The sequence below is a fragment of the Patagioenas fasciata genome, chromosome 4, assembly GCF_037038585.1.
Source record: "Patagioenas fasciata isolate bPatFas1 chromosome 4, bPatFas1.hap1, whole genome shotgun sequence".
In the NCBI taxonomy this organism is placed as follows: Eukaryota; Metazoa; Chordata; class Aves; order Columbiformes; family Columbidae; genus Patagioenas; species Patagioenas fasciata.
Window position 1 is genome coordinate 73,815,077 of NC_092523.1, and position 22,716 is coordinate 73,837,792.

The following is a 22,716-nucleotide window of genomic DNA, read 5'->3' on the forward strand; positions in this document are numbered from 1 at the left end:
CCTTTACATATTTGTAAACATTAATGAGGTCACCCCTCAGTCTCCTCTTCTCCAAGCTCGAGAGCCCCAGCTCCCTCAGCCTTTCCTCACACGGGAGATGCTCCACTCCATCATCTTCGTTGCCCTGCACTGGACTCTCTCCAGCAGTTCCCTGTCCTTCTGGAACTGATGTTGGCAAAGGACACACTGCGATTCCCTTGATGAAATTACAGTTGCATGGAAATCAGGCCCTAGTTTAGCTCGACAGAAATAAAGGAAAACAGCAGCTGGGCGGGTCAGAGCCTGGAGCTGCGTTTCCAGGGCTGCACAGGGAGAGCGCCGGGGCCGCTGCTGACGTACGGCCGCTTCAGGGCGGTGAACGCCCTACCCCCGAAGGGATGGCTGGGCCGGGCGAGGAGGCGGGCCGGCTCGGCCCAGGAAGGGGCGGCACGCTCAGGACTGCTCAGCACAGCACGGAGCGGGGGTGTCTGTGCCTGCGGTCATGTCGGGTTCGGAGCGGCAGCGCCCGGCAGGTAGGTGGGTGGGTCGGTAATGGCGGCCGCGCGGTCGGAGGGGGCGGTGGCTGTGGGAGAGGGGCCTCGGCGGAGCCCCCCATGGCTGGGGGAGCGCTGCCCGGAGGTCGTTCGTGGGCAGAGGGCCCTGTCCTTCCCTTCAAGGGAGGAACGGGAGCGGGAAAAAGCTGCCGGCGGGGAGAAGGGCGGCCGGGCGGCAGCCAAGGCGGAAGCAGATTCGCGTTTAAACCGCAGCGGGGAAAGGGAGTTGTTGGCAGCACAGAAAGAGGGGAGCGCACCCTAGAGAGCAGGGGTTCAGGTGCCCAGGGAGAACGGTGATGTGTAACAGGAGGAGAAAGAGAAGAAGGAAGAGGAGAGGAGGAAAGAGAAGATAGAAGAGGAGGAAAGAGGAAAAAAGATATGATAGAAGACAGAAGAGGAGAAAAGAGAAGAGCAGAGCAGCAAAAACTCTGTGGGTCCTGTTACGCTTACATATATCTTTTATGCCATTTAGTTACTGGTATTTTCTAAGTGCTGTGTCCTTTGGACCAAGTGATAGACCCTGTTGAGATTAAAATGTATCAGATCCCAGCGTAATTCAGTGCATGCCAGTTTTTTTTTTTTCCTTTGGATCAATCCATCTTCATGAGATTTAAGACAAAGAAGTAGTCTCCTTGAGTGCAATCCATTTTTAGAACACGCTTGTGTAAGACAAACAGAAAGCTTTTCATAAATCGTAATTTAAGTAGTGTTTACTTGAATGAAACTGCAATATGACAGTGGCAATGAAAAGCTAATGACTGGGAAATGGCTAAAACAGGATTAAAAGACCAGGAAAACCATCCTTCCCTAGATTTCTTTGGGCCAGGAATTCTGTTCTTCCTGTAGCTACATGACAACATTTTCTGTCTAAAAGTTTGAGGACTATAATGTTTTTATAGTTCGTTATTTTTTGGGGGGTGGATTACCACCTCTTCCCTCTTAAGCTGAGGCCAAAAGCATCAGCCAGATCTCAGGTACACAAGCAAAAATACAGTGTAAATTTAAACATAGATGCACTTTTAAAGATCTCTGGCCTCCTATTATCTACAGAGTTACGGGACAGATGTTGTCACTCTGTTCTATCCATACTCATTTTTCAGCATTCTGTCATTAGTTTCACCTACATGTTGTGTTTCAAGTAAACTAAAATAGCTTTTTTGTGTGTGTGTGCATTCAGGTAATTGTAAGACTCAGCACCTAAAGGCATGATGGATATTTGCCAGTGGGAAGATTACACATAAATACACCTAGAAGCACGTGTCTTCCTTTGAGCCACCCCCTCCTGTGCTATGGTGTTCAACATAAAAGCTTCTGAAGCCAAGTCTAGATTTCTGCAAGTTTATTCTAATGGCTTTATGAGCTTTTCTCCTCTATTGGTACATAGCTGTTAAGTTTGTTTTGCAAAAGGCTTTAATCAGATGTGAAAAACAGCTGTGAAATCATCATATCATATATACAAAGTAGTTTGTAAAATATAAGTTACCTGTCTTCTAATTGCAGGTGAAGTCCAGGTGGATAGCAGACCTATATTAACCACCACAGGTACAGTATAGTTTTCATAATGTGGTAGTTTGTGTCCACCAGTAGTAGTAGGAGCTGTGATTTTATAGCCCATTGAGATGTTTATATGACAGGAATAAATATTTTGGCCAAACCGTCTGCAAAGCTTTAGTTCTGCACACTCCCAAGATGTGCATATTCCCACAATGTTACCTTTATATGCATTCTTTTACTGGAGATACTTATGTCTATATAGTTTAGCAGAAGAAAAGGTGTAAGTCTTGCATCTCCTCAGTTGTTATTAGCTATACATACTGCTACACCACCTACTATGACTCATATGCTGCATCCAGCCTCAAAGAGTATTCTCAGCTTTGCATTTGCAGTGTTACTGAAAATAAACATCAGTGTATTTTTAGATTATGTAAAGTCATAATGATTGAGTTAGAGACTCTCTAAATAAATACAGCCAGCTAGTTAGTTAAACATCATCATGATCTCTGAGCATGTCTATATAGATACAGATACGCAGACACATATAAAATACGCATGTCTTGACCACCTAAAATTCACACTGTTGGAGTGAAAACTTTAAGTACAGGCTTCAAAAGCTGTGGGTGCGGACAAATGCTAATGAAGCTGTTTAACTGCATGCCTGTTTACCTGATGTGTGAATGAGCTCTTGGTTCATACGAACAGCTAAATTTTAAGGTTGGATGCACAAGTTCAAATTGTTTCTTTTTAATGAATGAACTTTTTGATTTCTCCAACAGATGGAAATCAGAACATCACGGAAGTAGATGCACTTGATATAAGGTAAAATTCTGATGGTAGTAACAGAGGGATGGCCCATGGCATTGAGGTCGGTGCAGCGTTTTCCGATTTTTGTTAAGAACGTGACCAGATTATTTAACTCAACTCCACCCACTTACAGAACACATTTCTAGTTTTAGCTACACCAGGTGTAGAACCACCCTTCCTATCACAAAGGCATGCAGAAGAGACTCTTGGTAAGAGTAGACTCCTTCTATGTTAGGCAATGTGCAGAGACTGTGGCAAAAATACCATCACAATCTAAGGAACAATTGGGCAGACTAAGTGATAGAGTGTAGCACAGCAATCTCTTCCTTTAGGGGGGTGAAGAAAACACGGCATAGTGATTCCATGAATTTTCCTACTCCACTTTACAATGTCATCCAGCCCTGGAAAAGGTAAACTACCTGCCTGATAACTTTCTTTGCCTCACCCACTCAGTGAATACAGGTGAGCAGAGGAAGAACTATTTAAGGAACCATCCTTTAATGGTCATTCACAGGATCCAGGGACCCAACTATCCAAAAACCCCACTAGCCCTGCATCTAGCTGAATCCCAAGGAAGACAAATTACTAAAATCTGAATAAACTCTGGTAGTGGTACAAGTGAATTATCATTCATAATTACAGGGCTAAAGTTTATCATCTTTGAATTTTACTGTGTTAAGTAACTCAAATTGGGGAGAGTGTGATAAAGCACTTCACTTAACTTTCTTACTGGTTATCCAGCCATTGTGGAAATTCCAAAACTTTCAACAGTCATTGAGAATTCCTGTTCCCTGTTTGAATTCTTATGCAGACATTACCAAAAGATGCTTTATTAAGGGGCTGTTCATAATAAACTGGAGAAGCAGAAATAGTTACGGGTAAGTTTGGTCATTTTGTAGTGAAACAAAAGCATTTGGCTGATGAAACTGTGTTCTTTAAGTAACATTTGCAGGTAAATATTCTAAGCAGTTTCCACCAACTGCACCAGAACTGAACATTCCATAGCAGGAAAAAGCCAGCAACATGCCAAAAATGACAGTTCTGACTAGAGCCAGGCCTAGGGCAGCATGACCTGGACTGTCACTCTGTACATCTATAGCACTGGCCATGTCTATTGCCAGGGCTATTGCCAGAAACATTTCAGTTTCTATTCCCTGCACCGATACCTCTCCATGCCAACATTTGGAAATGTCCTTTTGGGTCCAAGGTTACAGTCCATAACATGCTATCACAGACTTCTATGTTGTGTTTTGCTCATAAAACAATAAAGTTGCTGAATGCTGCTCCATATATTTGGTGGCATGACATGGTAGTTCAAAGTACTCTACTTAGAGGCTGTGTTGGTCATTTGTTATGTCCTTCAGAACAACACTGTCTTTCAGCTTTGGGATTTTGTTGTCTGGTTGCTAAAAACTTCGATGAACAGTTGTATTGTCATAGCTTTCATTTTGTTAGGTTAAATAATACAAATTTGTTCTCCTCTTGCAAGATGCACTGTGCATACCACCTTATCACCTGTTAATAGTCTATTGCTTATGATACAGCACTCGGTTTGGTTAGAAAAACTTGAAGCAAATGTCAAACAGCTACAGTTCCAAATAAGTATATATACACTATCTAATAATGTTAAAATAATATTTAACTAAACACATAACCTAGAAAATTAGAGCCAAGTCTACAGTCCAGTTATATGCCTTACTAATGAGACAGCCTCCTGACAAGAGAAAATACAAATATATTGTAGAGAAACTGTTCAACCTACCTGATAGAGCCTAGTATGGACCCAACACTTGTTTCTACTGAATTGCTTAACATGCCCAAGCTTTTCAAGAAGATGTAGCAATTTAGACTCTGCCTAAAATATTGAACATTTTGAGGTCTTGTTTTCTGAAATTAGATCCTCCAAGTCTCTGGTCAGTTAAAAACTCTCAGCTACCAGGAATATAGGAAGGCAATTAAATTAGCTGTTAACTCATTTATCAAGAATGTTTTCTGTCTCTCTCTGGTAACAGACAAACACTTGATCCTGCAGAGGAATACAAAATGAACCATCTAAGAAGAGGAGTTGCATTAATCTTCAATCACGAGCGCTTTTTTTGGCATTTAATGCTGCCAGACAGACGTGGGACTCTTGCAGACAGGAACAATCTGGAACGCAGGTAAGAAACTTGGTTTCTCTACTCAAGCTTAAAAAGCTAAACTTCAGGATCATAGTCAAATAAGCAGTTACCTAAACCTTACATTTAAGTATAGAACAAAAGATTTTGCAGATATAAGCACCTATGCAACCTTGTCAAAGAAAGCCGTAATAAGAAAAGGTTTGGGGCACATTCCTTTGAGTCACAGAAGCTGGTGGCACAAGTCCTATGATTTAAATGTGTCCAGACCTCTCTTAGGACAAACTCTTTGAAGTAACTTCAGGTATTACACCTGCACTTGACACCAGTTTGAGTTGAAAATGTAGTAGTTTTTTTCATAAATAATTCATAAATATGAATACTCATTCACTCATAGGAAATAAACTGAGTTGGTAGCAACTGACATGTAATTTGAGCAAGATTTGTTACTAATACTGATGTGTTTTAACAATAGGTTGACAGACCTTGGATTTGAAGTCAGAGTTTATGATAATCTGAAAGCAGATGATGTGCTGCAGAAAATTCATGAAGGTAGGAGGCTATATATTGGTTATGTCATGTCTAACTAGCTGTAGCAGAATTTCCAGGTATCTTTTCTTCTATTCTGTTTGTTCATCTAACTTAAAATAATTCTTGTGCACAAGGGAGTTTTTTAACCCTGTACGTCCTTAAGTTAGATTTCAGATTATTTTATTACAATGTAAGTGAAGCTTCTGTGGAGAGAGCTAATGAAGTCACTAAGAGCTGAAAGAAAGTACCTGCAGCTGGGAGAAGTTAATAACATTCTTCTGTTTACTTGTAGCGGTCCTTATCTTCAGCCGTGCTGTCTCATTGAACCTTCAAATCTCTGCAGTATTATGCTATCTGAAAATACATATAATTGAAAGAGAACTGATTGGAGATTAAATTATATGATACAAATATATAATGTTTTTAAAAGCTGAAGATCACTGTTTAGTCATCTAAACACCACTTGACTATTGCAGCCTCTAAGGACGACCACAGCGATGCTGACTGCTTTGTTTGTGTGTTCCTGAGTCATGGGGAGAACGATCATGTTTATGCATTTGATGCCCAAATCAAAATTGAGACGATCACAGACATGTTCAGAGGAGACAAGTGCCAGAGTCTCATAGGAAAACCAAAGATATTTATCATTCAGGTAAAATGTCTGTTTCTGAATTCAGTGGAGTGACCTGTGGTTTCTTTTAATACAGAAGTCAGTTTTCCTTATACAGTCTTGCCAAGAGGGAAAGTTTTTGCATCTTTAGGAAAGAAAGCATGGAAAACTGTTCCTTCAAGGCATTTAAGACAAGAAACCTTTATGTACACCAGTGTTAATGATTCTAGCTGTATTTAATATGAAGTAATTAAGCCCATGTCAGATTGACTGTCTGTGTATATTTAATGGCAGACAGTACCAATTTTCTTGAGAAAGCTGTGTACAGCATCAGCTCAGTTCCTGCTGTTCACACCTCACAGGCCTGGGCTGGGCTGAAGAGGCCATCAAACCTCCTTCCCTTCACTGTTTCCTTCCAGGCAAGTCCCTTTACTTGATCCTTACAGAAGTTGGTTTTTGTGTGTTTGGGATTTTTTTTTTGGTGGGTGTTGTGTTTGGTTGGTTTTAGTGTTGATTTTTTGTTTGTTTGCTTATCTTTGTTTTGCTTTGTTTCTTTTTTGTCCACGACCAATATCTGGCATCTCTGTAGAACTTAATCAATTTAAGGTTTTATTGTCTTAGAAATACTGCTTGTGCTAAGGGGTCAAATAAAGCCCATATATAACCTCCTGTTTCATTCTGTGGTTCACAGGATAAATGCAAGTTGGAAGGGATCGCAGGAGGTCTCTGGTCCAGCCTCCTGTTCCAAGCAGAGTCATTTATAGGGTCAAGCCAGGTTACACAGGGGTTTATGCCATCTTTATCCAGATTACAATTAGCAAACCTAAATGAGAACCTGGCCTTCAGCGATCGTTAATCGTAGTAGTTTACAGAGTAATTCTAAGAATTACCTTTTCTTCAAATGAAAGCTTCCTTAGCCACAAGGCTGCAGTACATTGTTAATTCATCGTTCATTAGGACTCATTCAGCTTTGATTATTTTTTTAACCAGGCAGCAAAGATGGAAAAATATTTACATATTTCAATTTTAAGTTATAAGTAGTAGTTAGAAACATTTATAACACGTACCCAACAAAAAACAAATTAACTTAGTTCAGTTGATCAATTGAGTTCTTTTATACCACAATTGTTACAGCATTTATCTTTGGAAATTGGAGGAAAGAGCAAGAGTGGAACTTCATCACTGTAAATTAAAGATTTTCATGTTTCTTTCTTTAGCGATAGTTCTTAAGTAATGCTTCTTACCTATTTTGTATCTTTTGAGTGTGTTCTTACCTTCTTATCCTCCATGTATAGCTTTTCTGCAACACTGACAATACTGGGCTCACTTCTTAGCTTCTCATTAAAAAACCCTCAACTAACACATTTGAGACTGAACTATGAGCTGAAGTGTAAGAGCATATAATGATGGTGGTGCTTCAGAGAATTTATTCAACGCTACCTTGCCAACAGGTCTGAGGGAAGTGATTCTTCCTCTCTACTCAGCACTGGTGAGGCTGCATCACAAGTACTGTGTCCACTTCTGGGTTCCCCACTACAAGACAGATACAGACTTAACTGCAGTGAGTCCTGCAAAGGGACTTTGTCACCGATATTTTAACTGATAGAGAAGTAAATGAGTCATTTTGAATCCAGACTCATGGTAATGTGGAACAGCTACATGAACATAAGTCCTCTTTGGTTATTGTCAGAAGTATACGAACATAGGTGAGCTTGGCAGAGGTGACAGTGTAACGATATTTCTCACCAACAGGCATGTCGAGGTGATAAACATGATGATCCAGTTATTGTTCCGGATTCAACAGATGGTAGTGATGACTCTACTGCCAATGAGACTGAAGTGGATGCAGCTTGTGCCTATACCCTGCCTGCTGGTGCAGATTTTATCATGTGCTACTCTGTGGCGCAAGGTAAGTTTAGTATTTTACATCTGATGACTGATACTTCACTGTAACAAGCTGGAACACTTCTTCATTTTGCAGTCAAAATAACGAATACAGTTCCATGTCATCTGTTTTGCATGTCTGGTAAGTGACATCTTGTCTGGGAAAGAGCCTCACATGTTAAGGAAAAAGTGAAAATAAACTATCAAGGATGCAGTTAATTTGCCAAGCAGAAACATTCTCATCAATGTTGCGGAGCTGTTTGCTGACAGCAAGCACTCCTCTCTTTTCCAGGACTGTAGGATTCTGGTGGCTTACAAATTTCCCTGCACTGCATGTTTGTCCTCCCTGGTCCTTCATGTATCTTGTCCTCAGTTTTGTAATGTGCAGATACAGTCCTGTAGAATCCCAGTCCCTGAACCGTGCTCCTCTTGGCTTAGCACTGTAAGTGATCTCAAAGCCATTTCCCATTTACAATTGCCAGTGAAATTACATAATGGCAAAGTAAGACTTATACCCATCAGTAATCCCTTATGGATGCAGCTAGCAAGCAGTAACTCTTGAATATTTTTTAAGTAGCATCACTGTTTACATTTGTATATAATTTTATGTTCCTGTTCTACAACAGGTTACTTTTCGCATCGTGAAACTATAAATGGCTCTTGGTACATTCAAGATTTGTGTGAGGCACTCAGGAAGCACGGCTCTTCCTTGGAGTTCACAGAACTTCTTACTGTCGTTAACAGGAAAGTATCTTGTCGCAAAGTAGATGTGTGCAAAGACATTACAGCTATAGGAAAAAAACAAATTCCTTGTTTTGCCTCAATGTTAACGAAAAAATTGTATTTTCATCCCAAATCTAAGTAGATTGTTACTTAACAATGACCATTGTTACTTAACTAACAACCACTGCAGAAATGAAAAACACCCCCTCTTACTTCAGGAGGCTAACGTTCTACAAGATTGTTGGCAAAAACACTGGGATCAAATGTAATCATTTGTATACACAATAGTTTCTAAAATCTTGAAGCAATTTTAAAGCTAGTATTACAGCTCTGTTCATCTCAGGGAATCTGGGAAGCTGACTGTGCAAAACTATTAAGAGGTGCTCAGATTTTACTGAAATTGGTACCCTAGATTGCTTTTTTTTCTTCAAAGTTTTTTGCCTGATTGCTGTCTAACTGTGGCATATCTAACTATTTCCAAAACATTTCAAATGTTGCATTACATTAGTTTTTCTTGCTCCAAGAGCAGAGTTTACAGGGAGTAGATAGGGAATTTTTTAAGTCTCTGGACAGCATTATCTACCTTCCAATTTTTGTGGGGTTATTAAGCTTTTTAGACATTTTTTTATTTTCTCTCAACACTAAAAAGGAACTTAATTCCTTGAATACAATTGTAGCATTAATATAGATAAAGAGCTTCTTGCTTGCACATGATTTACGCTTGGGGCACAACTGAAGCTTGCTGGTGCTTTGCATCCTCAGGAGAAAAGCAAGCGGTCGTGAAATGAGACCACGCACAGCTTGCTGAGCGTGACTTTGGGAAGCTCACCTTGTACACATCTGTAAAGATAAAGCAAATCATTTCAAGGTTCCAGGCTCACTTAACAACTGCTGGACATCTCTAGGCAGCTCTGAAAAATACAACATATGCAAAGCTTCGTACTTGAGGCCTTGGCTCCCGAGGAGATGAGGCACACACAATCACTGTGTTCATACACGTGACGGTGCTTTTGTCACTACAGGGTGTTTCACCATAGGATTGTTACTACTGCAGCATCAGTAATTTCCATTATACTTACTAGGAGCAAATATTTCTTTTACTACTTTTTACATTATCAGTACGTATGCTTAACCCTGGGGGAAAATGGAGAACTCAAGCTGAGAAAAGTGTCTTAATCCCCTTTCCTGGGTATAAAATTTACTGGCTCTGTTTTAGTAAAGTCTTTCTATGTACTATGTTCTTAGTCATAGGTTTTAAATATTACTATGGATACTTTAAAGCTTTGTATAAATCATGTCTGTTTGGATGTTTTGATAAATTCTTTCAATAAAATACAACAGTGAAGTAAATGATTTTATAGTAAATGAGTTTGGTATGTCTGTCTTACTGAAAAAGCTTAATTGTGATGCAAGCCTAACCTCCAACAATTATGTTACACCAGCAGAGTCAATGCACAGAGCTAGGGAAAAGGAAACAGTAATTTCAGGAAAAAAAATCTTGAATATTCAATGCAGAAGTTAATTATTCTGTGAGGTACTGCTGTGCTATAGGAACTGGTACTGAAAAGATAGCCCTTGTTCTATAAAACACCCCTGTCATTTTACCAGCAGGCAGAATGCCTCCATTTTAATCATGGGATTTGACAAACACCTTAAAGAACTTCGCTTCAGCAGCTTCGTAATATGGTTAAGGAAAAAAGAAACACAAACAAAAAACCCAACAAACCAATCAACCAAACATACCAAAAAACCCCCACAAACAGAACTAAACACAACAACAAATGAAAACCAAACCATAAAAAACCCACCACCATAAACCCAAACCATCAACTGACCAAATAATTTTTATAGATATTTATTGCAACTTTCAAAACTATAGTGGTGCAAAATATCCAGTTTCTGTAGAGTAACTAAATATGCGTATCAGCTTTGAAAGGGCAATTTCAGTATGTACAAAACCAAAGTCAGTCCTTGTCACTGATTTCCTGGATGGGAAGCCTCAGGTGCAGAGGTTGGCGCAGCCGCTTCAGGGATTCTTCTGCCTGCCAGGGCAAGAAAGAGTGAGAGTTCATCCTTCTGCAGCCTCTGTTTTCTCCTCTTTCACACATCCAGTACCTTTCCTTTCTCAGAAGGCATTGCTCTTGCACAAGAAACCAACTGATCCATGGAGGATGCTGAACATTTACGGACCTGCTCAGGTCATTCAGCCCATCTCTGGAGAGAAGCGTGTGCTCTGCCCAGCCACCACTCACCCTTCTGCCAAATGTAGCTCATGAAACAATACCCTGAACCACCGGTCTTGAATTAAAATTAGGGGTAGTTTAAGTTTTCTTTTACAAGACACTGAACACAGGAGCTGGTGATGGGATGGGGGAGTAAGACCTGAGGGGTGAGAGATCTGCTACTTTTTTCATGAAGACCACAAAGCTGCTCCTAGGTGCTTCCAGCACCTTTTCCATCCAGTCACCCTCATTCTGTAAATCTAAGCCTTGTACCTAAGGAATAGGATTAAGGTCTCAAATGCTGAACTCTGCAACAGTCTCCTTCTAAGGAAGGGGGAGATTGCATTACCACAGCAGTGCAGCGAACATACTGCCTACAAAAGCTATGCACTTACTCTATTAAAATGGCCAAAAGTGCAACATAGTAGAGTATGCAAAAATAAAGGACATGTAAGCCTGAAACTTTTTTTTAAAATTAAATTCATGAAAGTTTCCTTTTCTGATGATCTGCTGAAGTAGTTTATGTCAGTGGCAAACACTGATGATTTCAACAGCTTAAACTGGCTGATAAGCAATGCCCTGTCTTGAATGTAACTAGCAAACCTTGAGGTCAGTTTTCTGTTAGCTGGGAGTTTACTGAAAAAGCCTTAACCCAAAGGATACTTCATTATTTAAGGGCTATATACAAATACCTCTGCTAGGTCTTCTTTGAGCTTGTTATATCGTTCCACATTAAAATGCTGCTTTTTGGACTTCTGATAGAAGTAATGGAGAAACTGCCTGTCTGTAGCATCAGGGTAAATGTAGTCCTGGTGAAGAAAGCAGGGAACATATTTGGGGTTAGCAAGAAAACTGGGTAGAGGTCAGAAGATTATATGTACAAATGAGTTTTCAATAGGAATTCAGCCATTTTCAGGAAGTTTTATCTAGTTCCACACACATATATGTTCTGTTCAGAGGCTACATATGAAGTTATGCCCTTACAGGTCACAGGTGACGTTTAGACACGTGGCAGGAATCATTTCTATCACGTCTAAAGGTATTTTCAGTCATCATAAAGACGTAGTGTGATCTCCATGACTGGAGCCATCTGAGTCCACGGACGCTACTTCAAGGAGTCTGAGAAAGTCCAGCTACTGTTTCTCAAAAGACTTATTTGAAAGTCCCAAGCAAAGGTGCCAGGATCTGTTAAAAAAAGCCAACTAGTAATCTCTCTATTCACTCATACACAAAAGGTAGGAATGCCTTCGCCATTCTTCAAAATCAGTGAGGAGTAAAAGTCACATTCGGAGCCAGCTGTTCGTAAAAACAGACACGTCTCCCCTTGTCACTACAGGAATCTGACATCTCCCGATGTCTATAGATACATCGGTATTATGGAAGGAAGCGCTGATTACTCTTCCACATACCTCTGTAACAAAAAGATTTTTGCATTGCAGAAAGTTTGACATGAGGATGTTCACTTTGGGAGTAAAGTACTGAGCTAGAAAAAGGAAAAAGAACCATTCCTTGGAGTCTTATAGGATTCCAGGACAAGTCTGTATTGTGCAGCTCTATTAAGGTCTATTTTTTGTTACTCCGCAAACTTTTTTCTTCTAAACAATACCTGTTTCCTGCCACATTTCAGCTGTCCTAGATTTACCTCTGTTCATTCAAAGTCCAGGAAAAGCAGTCAGATTGTGAAGAACAAAGCAATAACATTCTTTCAGGCACTAAATTAGGTACATTTCAGTAATGCAACTGCCACGTTTCCCAACAGTTTGGCACCCTGAACTGTTTATACATAAACTCCAGCAAATAAAACTACTAGGCAGTGATTCATTTCCTGGCCCACAGTGAGGCAGCGTTTCCAAACTGGCACAGCATTACTAGTTGTTCTCCCTTCACAGCAATGAGCAAGGTGCTGTTTGCTATTCCAATTAATCTACAAAAATCTAAAATAAAGAGACTTCTTTCATTGCTTTTTATTCTGTAGCTTATGAAATCCTGCAGATAGTAGTTATGCTCGGCAGCTGGTCTGCAGTTCATGTTTAACAGCACCTGGCTTGACTTGTGTAATCTGATGTTCGTATTCAGCCCCATTAGGGATGAAACAAGTCCCTGTCTGATGGCAAGGCTACTTACTGAATTGTATTTTCATCACAGCACAAACATTGTGATTGTCAGAATCAGTTCTCCTCCTCTACAATACTCCAGACATTTACAAAATGAGGACTCACCCGTTTGGTAAGAACAAAGTAGGCATAGAAAGCCATGGCACTCCCATAAGTGACAAAGTACGTGACCGGCTCCATGATGTCCCAGGAGTAGACCCACCAAGTGAGCCATGCCAGCGCTCCTCCTTGTGTTGACATCAGAGCTAAGCCCACCCACAGAAGCCTGGAGGTCTTTGCATCTGCACTGTCTGTGATTCTGGCTTTCACCTAAGGAAAAGAAAAAACAGAAACCTGTTCAAGCAAACATGAGTGAAACTGATGAGCAGCTCCTCAACTGTGTTTTCTCCTGCTGGGTTACATCATTTTTCAGGATCTTTCACTGACCCCTCTTACCAGCTTACCCTGTGGAGAAAGAACAGCACTGAAACCCAAAGGCAACCAGATCTGGCTGTTGTGCCCCAAGAAACCCTAATTTTCATCTCCTCTTCCCACTACCAGGGATTTATGTCTACTGGGACTTCCATTTACCATTCAAGGCAGCTCTGGTTAACGCTGAGGTTGGACCTCACAAAGCACATCTGAAGCCAAGGAAAAGTCTGTCCAGTCAGGCTCTTTCTGGCTTCCTCCTGTCATGCTGGGTTAGCTTAGTCTGCCCTAGAACAACATTCACACCTTCCCTTCTCGGACTATGGCAATCATTAGCCCAAACAATTCGCCTTGCTGATACAGAAAACCCTGGCCTAAGCCACAGATTATTGCTACCTCACTATGGGTTTTTGTGTAATGGGTATTTGGAACTCATAGAGCGACAGGTGACTAAATGGACTTTCAAGGCCAATACTAGCAAAGCTGAGACTTGCTCATGACAGCTTTCTCCAAATGTTGTGGTTTGTGCATGTGCATAACAGGAGGTAAAAAGAACTGAATCGAAAAGAATATGAATTATATTTGAATTGACCCTGTGTACATAACATACAAACCAGACACACCATAGCCATCCATGCTGATATTTTTCTATTACTGGAATCACTCTTGATAAAAGGAAATGCTTTTGAGTATTTAAAAAAAGAAAGTGACACCACTTCCCAACCTGTTCAAGAGGCAGCAGCTCTTCTTTCAGATGGTCCAGTTTCTGTAGCAATTCTCTCTCTTTCCTAATCTGGTGTTCTTCTAAATGTAGAGCCACAAACAGTCTGTGAACCAAGGATTTGATATCTTCCATTTCAGTAGCATGCTCACTACTCAGCTTATCTGAAAAGAAAATGTTTGTCATATAAAATATTTCAAGAAACCACCTTTAGTAATTCTCTCCCCACCTCCAGCCCCCAAAAGCAGGACCATCCGATGGTTTAAGAAAAAAAAGATAAATTCCCTTCCCCAGACAGGTTCCAGTTTTCTGAGACTTCCCATGCTTTTCACTAGGTGAAGTGAAATAATCAAGAGTTATTAAGCAACGCTCTTACCTTTTACAGGAGGCGACACACTGTATGCTGTGTTGTTGATAATGAGTTTAAAGTCATTCATCAGTAAGACCTCCATCAAGGTTGCATCAGAGACCTTGCTACCATCTGCAGAAGAAAGATTTAAGTTCTAAATCATTTATCATAAGGAATCTTAAACAACAGCTGATATTCCTATGGAAAAATTCTGGAGTTCTTTATTAATAATGTTTGGAAGGAAACTGTACTTTTAGTAAACGTGGTAACTGATACTAAACAGAATGGAGGAACACGGCAAGGCAGAGCCTGTGCCTGTACGCTTTCTCTAGCAGTGTCATTTGGACTTGCCAACACTGTGAGCAGACTTGCATCTTCTTGTATTATAATCATGACAAGAACTGGCCTATTGGGGAGGGCAGAAGAAAAAGAAGTCTTGCACAAAACAGAAACAAATTGCTACATAAAAATCTGCATTTTTGTTTCTCCATCCTCACACAAGTTTGCATCTTCACTAGGTCGAAGGGTTTAGGGAAAAGAACTTCAAAGACCTCATCTTCAGTTATAGATTTATGTCTTTATTTAAACAAGCTCCTCTGGTCAAAAGGAGCAATTCTTGCTAGTAGTAGTGTTCAGATTTTTACCAATGGTACTTGAATCACTCTGTTTCAATATCAGTTGTGACTGGCAGAAATAGACAGCTAGACTGCCCAGTTCAAGGCAGACAATGAACTGCAGAGGCATTAGTCTAAAAAGCTCTGAAGAAACCTCTTCTACTTTTGTTTTTCAATTAAAGCAAAAAATAATCACATGCCTGCTGTCCCACCATCAACACTGAGAATGGGATGAGGAAAAAAAGATCATATCTGTTTTCATTTACTTAAAATCAGGGGCAAGAGGGTAACTGTGACATTCAATCAAAGCTGGTTGTAGAAGACTTTATCCTGATTTTATATTTGTTCCTTCTTTTCAATCCCTCTTTTAACATTTTTCTTTGCCAAAGGCAGTGTCTGTGTCTGCCTGTTCCTCAGAAAAGATGTGCCCCTGGTAGATGAACTGCAACTTCAATACATGAGAAGACTCTCATCCGAAATCACGGGCACACCGCAGTCCTTCCCAGGACACGCTCAACACAGCAGATCTTGCAAGCTTAGTGCTCTGGTGGCATTTCTGAATTCTTGAGTAACAGGAGAAATAGCTGCACCCGAATGAGAAATAGATCCCCTCCTATTTTACGTTCAATACTCAAAAGCACGTGTAACCTAAAGCCTCTGGTGAAATTTAAGAGATCTGTTTTGTCCCATCTCTGTTTTTGTTTCCCTGTTTAATGGGGCCTGAAGTTTGTAAATAACCTCTTTTCTTTAGTATATTACTACTCTTCCTGCCTGACAGCTTTCATATCTCCTCTTCATTTCACCGTCCAGCACAGCCCACCGCCGCCAGGAGCCAAAGGAACACGCCGCATCCTGCAGGGAGCTGAAGACACCGAAAACGAGCTCCCAGAGTCATTAGCAGCAACGTGTCATGGTGGATTCCCTGGAGCTATCACTGCCCCAAGTCCAGCAGATCCCAGAGTCACCCAGGAAAACCAGGGGGTTCAGGTGGCACAAGACCCCCCAGGAACCCCTGGCACCACACACCATTGCTGCTGCACATCGCTGTGGTATGGGGGGGTCAAAAGCCACGGAGCAGCTGTTTGACCCGGTCTTCATTTCCAACACATAAAAAGGGGCGTCCATCCGCCAAGGGGCGGGCAGCGGCGGAAAACAGCAGCTTTACTCCTGAGATTAACAATGATCGGGCTACAAAATACAAAGATTTTTGCATGTAAATATTTGTCACAGCGGCCCAGGCTCCTCCATCTGTCCCCACTACACAAAGGCACCATAGATAACCCCACACCTGTGATTATTTACTCACTGGATCTCTGTTCTCAGGCCTCATCTGCTGAGACGACCCAACTCCGCCAGCTAACGCACCACTCTGTGTGGGTGGCAAAGCAAACCTGGAAGGCTACCACTTCCAATCCACTCAATTATTATTTAATTTTCTTTTTTTTTAAATTTTTTTAAATAGTGTAATAGGACATCGAAGCTCATTTGCATGTAAATTATTAAGGTGACATTTATGAAATGACCTTTAAGCAAAGAACGCTTTTCAAAAGAAGTGCTGGATGGGGTCTTTGTTCTGGATGTGAGAGAACACCAATTTATTAACCTTTCAGAAAATTCCCCAGAGGCTTTCAGCAAAAGGCTACTTTCCTTCCTATACCAAAGCACAGGAGTTCAAACGTGGACCAAGGGCCATTTTTTGTCTACAGATGTTTTGCAGGAAAATCAAATCTACAGAAAATGAAAGGGAGTTGTCATACACAGCACTAATCCTTTCAATTAAGGTTGGGTTTCATTTAATAGCTAAATGACGCAGAAGAAGAATCTGCACTAAATCAAAGCTTCATAATTTTTCTTTAATAATAAATGTTTAAATTCAACACTCAGTATTTGAACGATGGTTTCTCTTTACAGTATCAGTTTCCTAATAAATTAAACATTCTAGCTGTTCCTTACCATTACGATTGCCTGGCACTTGAAAAATATAAAGCAGAGAACTGTAACAGTCACTGTTTTAATCAAAGCAGATAGTGTTTCTATTCCAAAGCCGGGCTGGGGTGTGTTAAACAGATGAGACATATGAGGTGAAACCAGCCCAAATTCCTTTCCACTTCGGAATCTGCTGCCCAGCCCTGCAAAAAATGACGGATTTGTAGGTTTCTAACAGAAATTATCGTGTGCTTCCCAATGTCTCTGCACAGGGAGCAGCACCCAGGGGTTAACTCTTGGCTGGCACAGGCCTCACCCATGTAAGGAATCCTTTCTAGTGAAAACTTGAATGTTAAGGGGAAGGACACCTTCTGACAGCAATGATTTGGCACAGTGCCTTCTGAGCATACCACAGTCTTTGACAAAATTATCTTTTTCAAGAGAATTTTTTACCTTTGCTAACCTGGCAGACGCAGTATAATTAAATAATTAAATAAACCAAACAAACAAACCCACAAACACCGTAATTCTTTTTTATACAAAGCTCATGCACACACTGGGATCCACACAGATCACACCTCCATTGCCCTAGGGGATATAAACATATTTCTCTATGGGGTGTTTTCCTGGTTTACTAAATGCGTTTTTAAAGGCAACTAAGGCAGCTTCTCCTAGATCTGTGGCTTTCTGATCTTCTAGGAGCATCAATCTATTTTCAGTGCCTTTAAGAGTCCCTGCAGCCCTCTGCAATATTAACCAGGAAGAAAGGGAATATTATGAATGCACCCAGTTATGACAGAGAGGAGAAGAAGAAACAGAACATAATGAACATACGAAAACAGCAAGCAGAGCCTGAGAAATTACCTGAATGTTTGGGAAAATGAGATAACAGTACGCTACAAGAAGAAAGACCACATCAATGCTAACATTATCAGTACAGCTTTTTCCTTTCAGACCAAGAGTCCCAAAGAACTATAAGCTGAATAAATTAAACCTCCACAACACCTCAAAAACCTGCCCCTTATCATTGCATACATTACCTCATTGCTTAACTCTTCGTAAGTTTTACATAAAAGTTTAAGTTTGTAGTAAGGCAAACAGATTCCTTCAGCTACAGGTAACACAGAACAACTGGCAGACAGGACATTCAAGAGCCCAACTGGTTATCTTTAAGAATGATCACAGAGGACAAGGAAAGAAAAAGGTATCAATCAAACCAGAAGAGGGACACTTATTTAAAGAGAGCATTACGAAGACAAGGTACCTGAAAAAGATCTTAGAGGACGCTACTGGGATACAGGGATGGTAACAGTAATATGTCCAATTCTGCATTTTTAATCAGCCTTTCCAAGAGGATTCAAATCTGAAACACTAATAAACCCAGAAGAATTCAAGAGCTACCCCAACAGCAACAATGCTAAACCTGGTGGAGGACTGAACTCGTGCTGCAGAAGAGAAATACGGCCCATTTGAAAAATACCCTTTGCAAGATACCTGTTGCAAAGACTTCTGCCCTCTCGATTCCTTTATCTTCTCTCTGCACACCCTGCAGGAATGCCCCTACGGTGGTGAGCATTGGCTTAACAGTGAACCGACAGCGCTCGCTTCTTGTGGGCAGCGTAAGAGTTATCACGGGAAGACCATGTCTGTAATTAATAGTTACTTCTGTGAGGTGAGGAAAAAAAAAAAGGAAAAAAGTAATTTCGTAAGTTGTAGTTTAATTTTAAAACACAGGGTGAATAAAGAAAGCCACGCAATACATTCTAGATTTAACAAAGATAGTACATCTACTTCTGGGACATATACATATATATATATATATATCACAGAATCACACAGAATCACAGAATGTCAGGGATTGGAAGGGACCTGGAAAGCTCATCCAGTCCAATCCCCCCACCGGAGCAGGAACACCCAGCTGAGGTTCCACAGGAAGGTGTCCAGGCGGGTTTGAATGTCTGCAGTGAAGGAGACTCCACAGCCTCCCCGGGCAGCCTGGGCCAGTGTCTGTCACCCTCACTGAGAAGTTTCTTCTCAAATTTAAGTGGAACCTCTTGTGTTCCAGTTTGAACCCATCTCCCCTTGCCCTAACACTGGTTGTCACTGAGAAGAGCCTGGCTCCATCCTCGTAACACTCACCCTTTACATATTTATAAACATGAGTGAGTCCCCCCTCAGTCTCCTCTTCTCCAAGCTCCAGAGCCCCAGCTCCCTCAGCCTTTCCTCACACAGGAGATGCTCCACTCCATCATCTTTGTTGCCCTGCACTGGACTCTCTCCAGCAGTTCCCTGTCCTTCTGGAACTGAGGGCCCAGAACTGGACACAATATTCCAGGTGTGGTCTCACCAGGGTAGAGTAGAGGGGCAGGAGAACCTCTCTGACCTACTGACCACCCCCCTTCTAATACACCCCAGGCACCATTGGCCTTCCTGGCCACAAGGGCACAGTGCTGGCTCATGGTCATCTGCTGTCCACCAGGACCCCCAGGTCCCTTTCCCCTATGCTGCTCTCTAATAGGTCATTCCCCGACCTATACTGGAACCCGGGGTTGTTCCTGCCCAGATGTAAGACTCTACACTTGCCCTTCTTATATTTCATTAAATTTGTTGTATTTCATTAAATTTTTCCCTGCCCAACTCTCCAGCCTGTCCAGGTCTCGCTGGATGGCAGCACAGCCTTCTGGCGTGACAGCCACTCCTCCCAGTATGTTATGTTATGTATATAATATGCAACTAATGTCATTCCACCCTGTCACCACAAAACAGATGAAAAGATGGCTGGCTTTGGTGGGAGGGGGAAGCACCGGGCACACTTACCATCAGATGGCACCAAGGTGTTGGGAGGTGCTGCTCCTTCCAGGCCTCCGCAAGCTCCGGTGTGTGTCCCCAGCCGCACCTGCAGCAGGGACACAGGGAGCTGGCTTTAGGAAGGTTAGCACACAAGATTCACCTGCTCAAAAGCAGCGACCAGCCTCTTGGGGTGACCTGCTACTGTGTGATCTGACAGCAGAGGTGTCTGTCTGAAGAAACACCCCCTTGCTTCACAATTTCTGTGTAAAAGAACCATCCTCATAGAAAGCACAAACATTGCCAAAGGTATTAAGGTATTATTGCCCGTGGCTGAACTTTCTGTCTGGCATGGTTTAAATAACTCAAAGAAAAAGCGGAAGGGGAAGGAAAGAAGGGGAAAAAACTGCAATGTTTCTCAAGTGCTTCATGCAATTTTTACAATAAGCCCTCTCTTCTCCCCCCAAAAATAGCTGTTTGCAAGATGTCTACATCGTGATGCCTGAAGGCAGAAGTGTCCTGCAGCAGTACAGTCTCCTCAGTGTAACTTGAAACAGCAGGCATGGTTTCAGTGAAGTCTCTTCCTGCTGAATCATAAACAGCCTGGCACTCCTAATCTCAAATAAAATACATGACTGAGGTCCTTCCCCTTTGCTTCATAATTACATGCCATATACCAAAAGTGAACTACGTACATTCGCAGTGTTAAAAGACAATAACGACAATGCAGCTTACCAAAGCATGGAAGATTTTTTTATTTTAATTTTTAAAAATATGAATGGCTGTTTCAACTCCAGCGGAGATGCTGCTGCAACTAATAGCACCACCAGCCTCTGGCACCACATTGAAGGAGGTGCACCCAGACGCAGTAAGTATCCCTCACACCCTGGGACAGTGCGAACAGATGGTTTTGAATCTGCATGGTTGTCCCTTCCAGCAACACCAGTAAGAATGATCGAAATGCTTCAACACAGCCGTATCAAAACAGAGAAGACAAACTGCTCTGATGAGACCCGTGCATGTAAAGTGGTTCAGCCACGCTGTGGAAGATGCGACCACCCTGACACAAAAGTCTCCTGCTTCTACAGCTGGTCCCCCTGCACCAGCAAAGGAACAATTTTATTGCAGTGACTCCCACCAAGCAGGCATTACTGCCATAAACTAAGCGTAACAGGCAGAAATAGGAAGAGAAATCACATCCTTAGCTAAGCTGGCTACAAAAATTGTGTGTGGGCTGGACCAAGGCATGGGGTTTGAAATATGATAGCTGGGGGAAGTGGAAAATGAGGTGGGGAGAGATGCCAAGGACTGATTTTCCCTTTGGAGAGGTTTATAGCTCATCTTTCTGAAGGCCACAACATTTCAGAGTCTGCAAGTTAATCTCATTTGACAAGGCAGGACAGGGAAGCTATAACTGCAAGAGGCCTCTGGCCATTCGGTATGCCAAGCACTGCCCACCACCTTCATGAGATCTACTTATTTTTTAAGAATCACAAGCTTGACTGTTTGGATATGAATCTGATATTAAGTTAAATAATTAATCTGCAGAATTAATCCATGTATTTCAATGCTAACCTTGCCCTGGCTTTCCACCTAGAACAATCCCTCTTCAGGATTTAAAGAAAATAAATCATTCTGGGAGTTTCCAACAATGGCAACATTGTGTATTGCAATTTTCAGGCATCAAGGGAGGTCAGAAACCTAGACTGAATAGCAAAATACCCTAAACACAAGAGAATTGTTTAAAAACAGGTAGATCCTAGGAGTGTGGGAATGCCAAAGGGCAGCCAGAGCTTGGACAAGTGAACTTGGTTGCTTCTCCAGTAGAGCAAGAGACTTTCCTGGGAGCAGCACAGGACACACAGCCCAGCTCACCAGTTCTCACCCCACCTACGGGGGCACCTGCACCCACCAAACATTTGGAAACGTACAGCCCGGCAGCAGGGATTCATTCATTCATTCCTTCAACACAGGATCTGGTTTTCTACCAGAGACCCTGAAACACTCAGTAGCCTTCAATCTAACAACAATCATATGACAAATCACATCCTATGGAACAAACCTGCACCATGTAATATTCTCTCAAGAACACTCTACAAAGCTAAGCAAAGGAGTTTAAAATTGTAATTGCAATTACAAGTTAATACCGAAATGTCTTTTAACGTAGCTCTTCATTTGGTAGTTCTGACAAAGTACTTTCTGGATATATTACAAATGTCTTGTACTGGCTTATAAAAGCAATGCACCCTCTCGGAGATTCAAGTTCTGGGAAAACTTGCAGATAGAATTTATATTTAATTTTGAATATTTAAGATAAGACTAATGTTTCCACTTCCATTAAAACCACTACTACAAGAACAAAAAATGTAGGTTTTGAAGACTTGGAGAAGAGGGATATACTTAAGGAACTAGTCTTTTATGGACACTTAGTACATAACTTTTTAATCAATATCCAGATATCTTTAATCCAACATGTCCCAGGCACTGACCTGCACCCAAGCCTGTATTTGAAGGTAACTTAATTTCTTTTTGAATTTGGGTATCTACTTGACTTATGGAGTAAACACTGCATTCAACAACTAATGCATCTAAATATTTCAATATATTAGTATGTATTAAGCTAAAATATTGTATGAAATTCTATTTATTGAAATAAGATCTTTAAGGTGTTTTATTCCATTTTTCTTTAGACTTTGACATTCATGATCCATTGAAAGAATTTCTACATAGTGAAGCTTTTAAACATTTTTTTTAGATACCCTGTTAGTGCAGTCTATTCATTAAGATCACCTGCAAAAAATATATGTAGTAAAATAAAGGCACTGAGCCATGGCATTGAGTTCCAAATAATGAACTCTTTCCATATAAGCTCTAGG

At 41.2% G+C, this 22,716-nt stretch overlaps 2 protein-coding genes across 5 annotated transcripts in view; one reads left to right on the top strand and one right to left on the bottom strand.

Annotated features, from left to right (window-relative positions):
• The first annotated feature begins 369 nt into the window (after window positions 1-369).
• Window positions 370-10,052, top strand: CASP6 (caspase 6). 3 transcript variants are annotated; one of them, XM_071808202.1, is made up of 9 exons: window positions 404-512; window positions 841-963; window positions 2,034-2,075; window positions 2,807-2,849; window positions 4,847-4,993; window positions 5,427-5,503; window positions 5,959-6,134; window positions 7,845-8,001; window positions 8,603-10,052. In XM_071808202.1, the coding sequence occupies exons 1-9, from the start codon at window positions 482-484 to the stop codon at window positions 8,839-8,841; spliced, it is 1,035 nt and encodes a 344-aa protein (XP_071664303.1). In that variant the 5' UTR covers window positions 404-481; the 3' UTR covers window positions 8,842-10,052. The 3 variants fall into 3 exon arrangements, with proteins under 3 accessions (XP_065693784.2, XP_071664304.1, XP_071664303.1); XM_065837712.2 differs by lacking the exon at window positions 841-963 and having other exon boundaries at window positions 370-512; XM_071808203.1 differs by lacking the exons at window positions 7,845-8,001; window positions 8,603-10,052 and adding an exon at window positions 6,387-7,838 and having other exon boundaries at window positions 399-512.
• Window positions 10,053-10,538: 486 nt separating this feature from the next.
• MCUB (mitochondrial calcium uniporter dominant negative subunit beta) overlaps window positions 10,539-22,716 on the bottom strand; it is a 41,664-nt gene continuing 29,486 nt past the window's right edge. For both annotated transcript variants that reach the window (XM_065837118.2, XM_065837119.2), the window contains 7 exons: window positions 19,871-19,949; window positions 18,548-18,718; window positions 14,541-14,645; window positions 14,168-14,328; window positions 13,141-13,344; window positions 11,614-11,730; window positions 10,539-10,741 (listed from right to left, as the gene is read on the bottom strand). In XM_065837118.2, the coding sequence (XP_065693190.2) occupies window positions 10,664-10,741; window positions 11,614-11,730; window positions 13,141-13,344; window positions 14,168-14,328; window positions 14,541-14,645; window positions 18,548-18,718; window positions 19,871-19,949 (915 nt within the window). In that variant the 3' untranslated portion in view covers window positions 10,539-10,663. The remainder of the gene's footprint in view (window positions 10,742-11,613; window positions 11,731-13,140; window positions 13,345-14,167; window positions 14,329-14,540; window positions 14,646-18,547; window positions 18,719-19,870; window positions 19,950-22,716) is intronic.

Bases quoted from the DNA above. Each gene is read 5' to 3' on its own strand.
- CASP6 (XM_071808202.1), top strand. From the start codon at position 482: ATGTCGGGTTCGGAGCGGCAGCGCCCGGCAG. The intron at 513-840 runs GTAGGTGGGTGG...GATGTGTAACAG, and splicing joins GGAGCGGCAGCGCCCGGCAG to GAGGAGAAAGAGAAGAAGGA. The intron at 964-2,033 runs GTGGGTCCTGTT...TTCTAATTGCAG, and splicing joins AGCAGAGCAGCAAAAACTCT to GTGAAGTCCAGGTGGATAGC.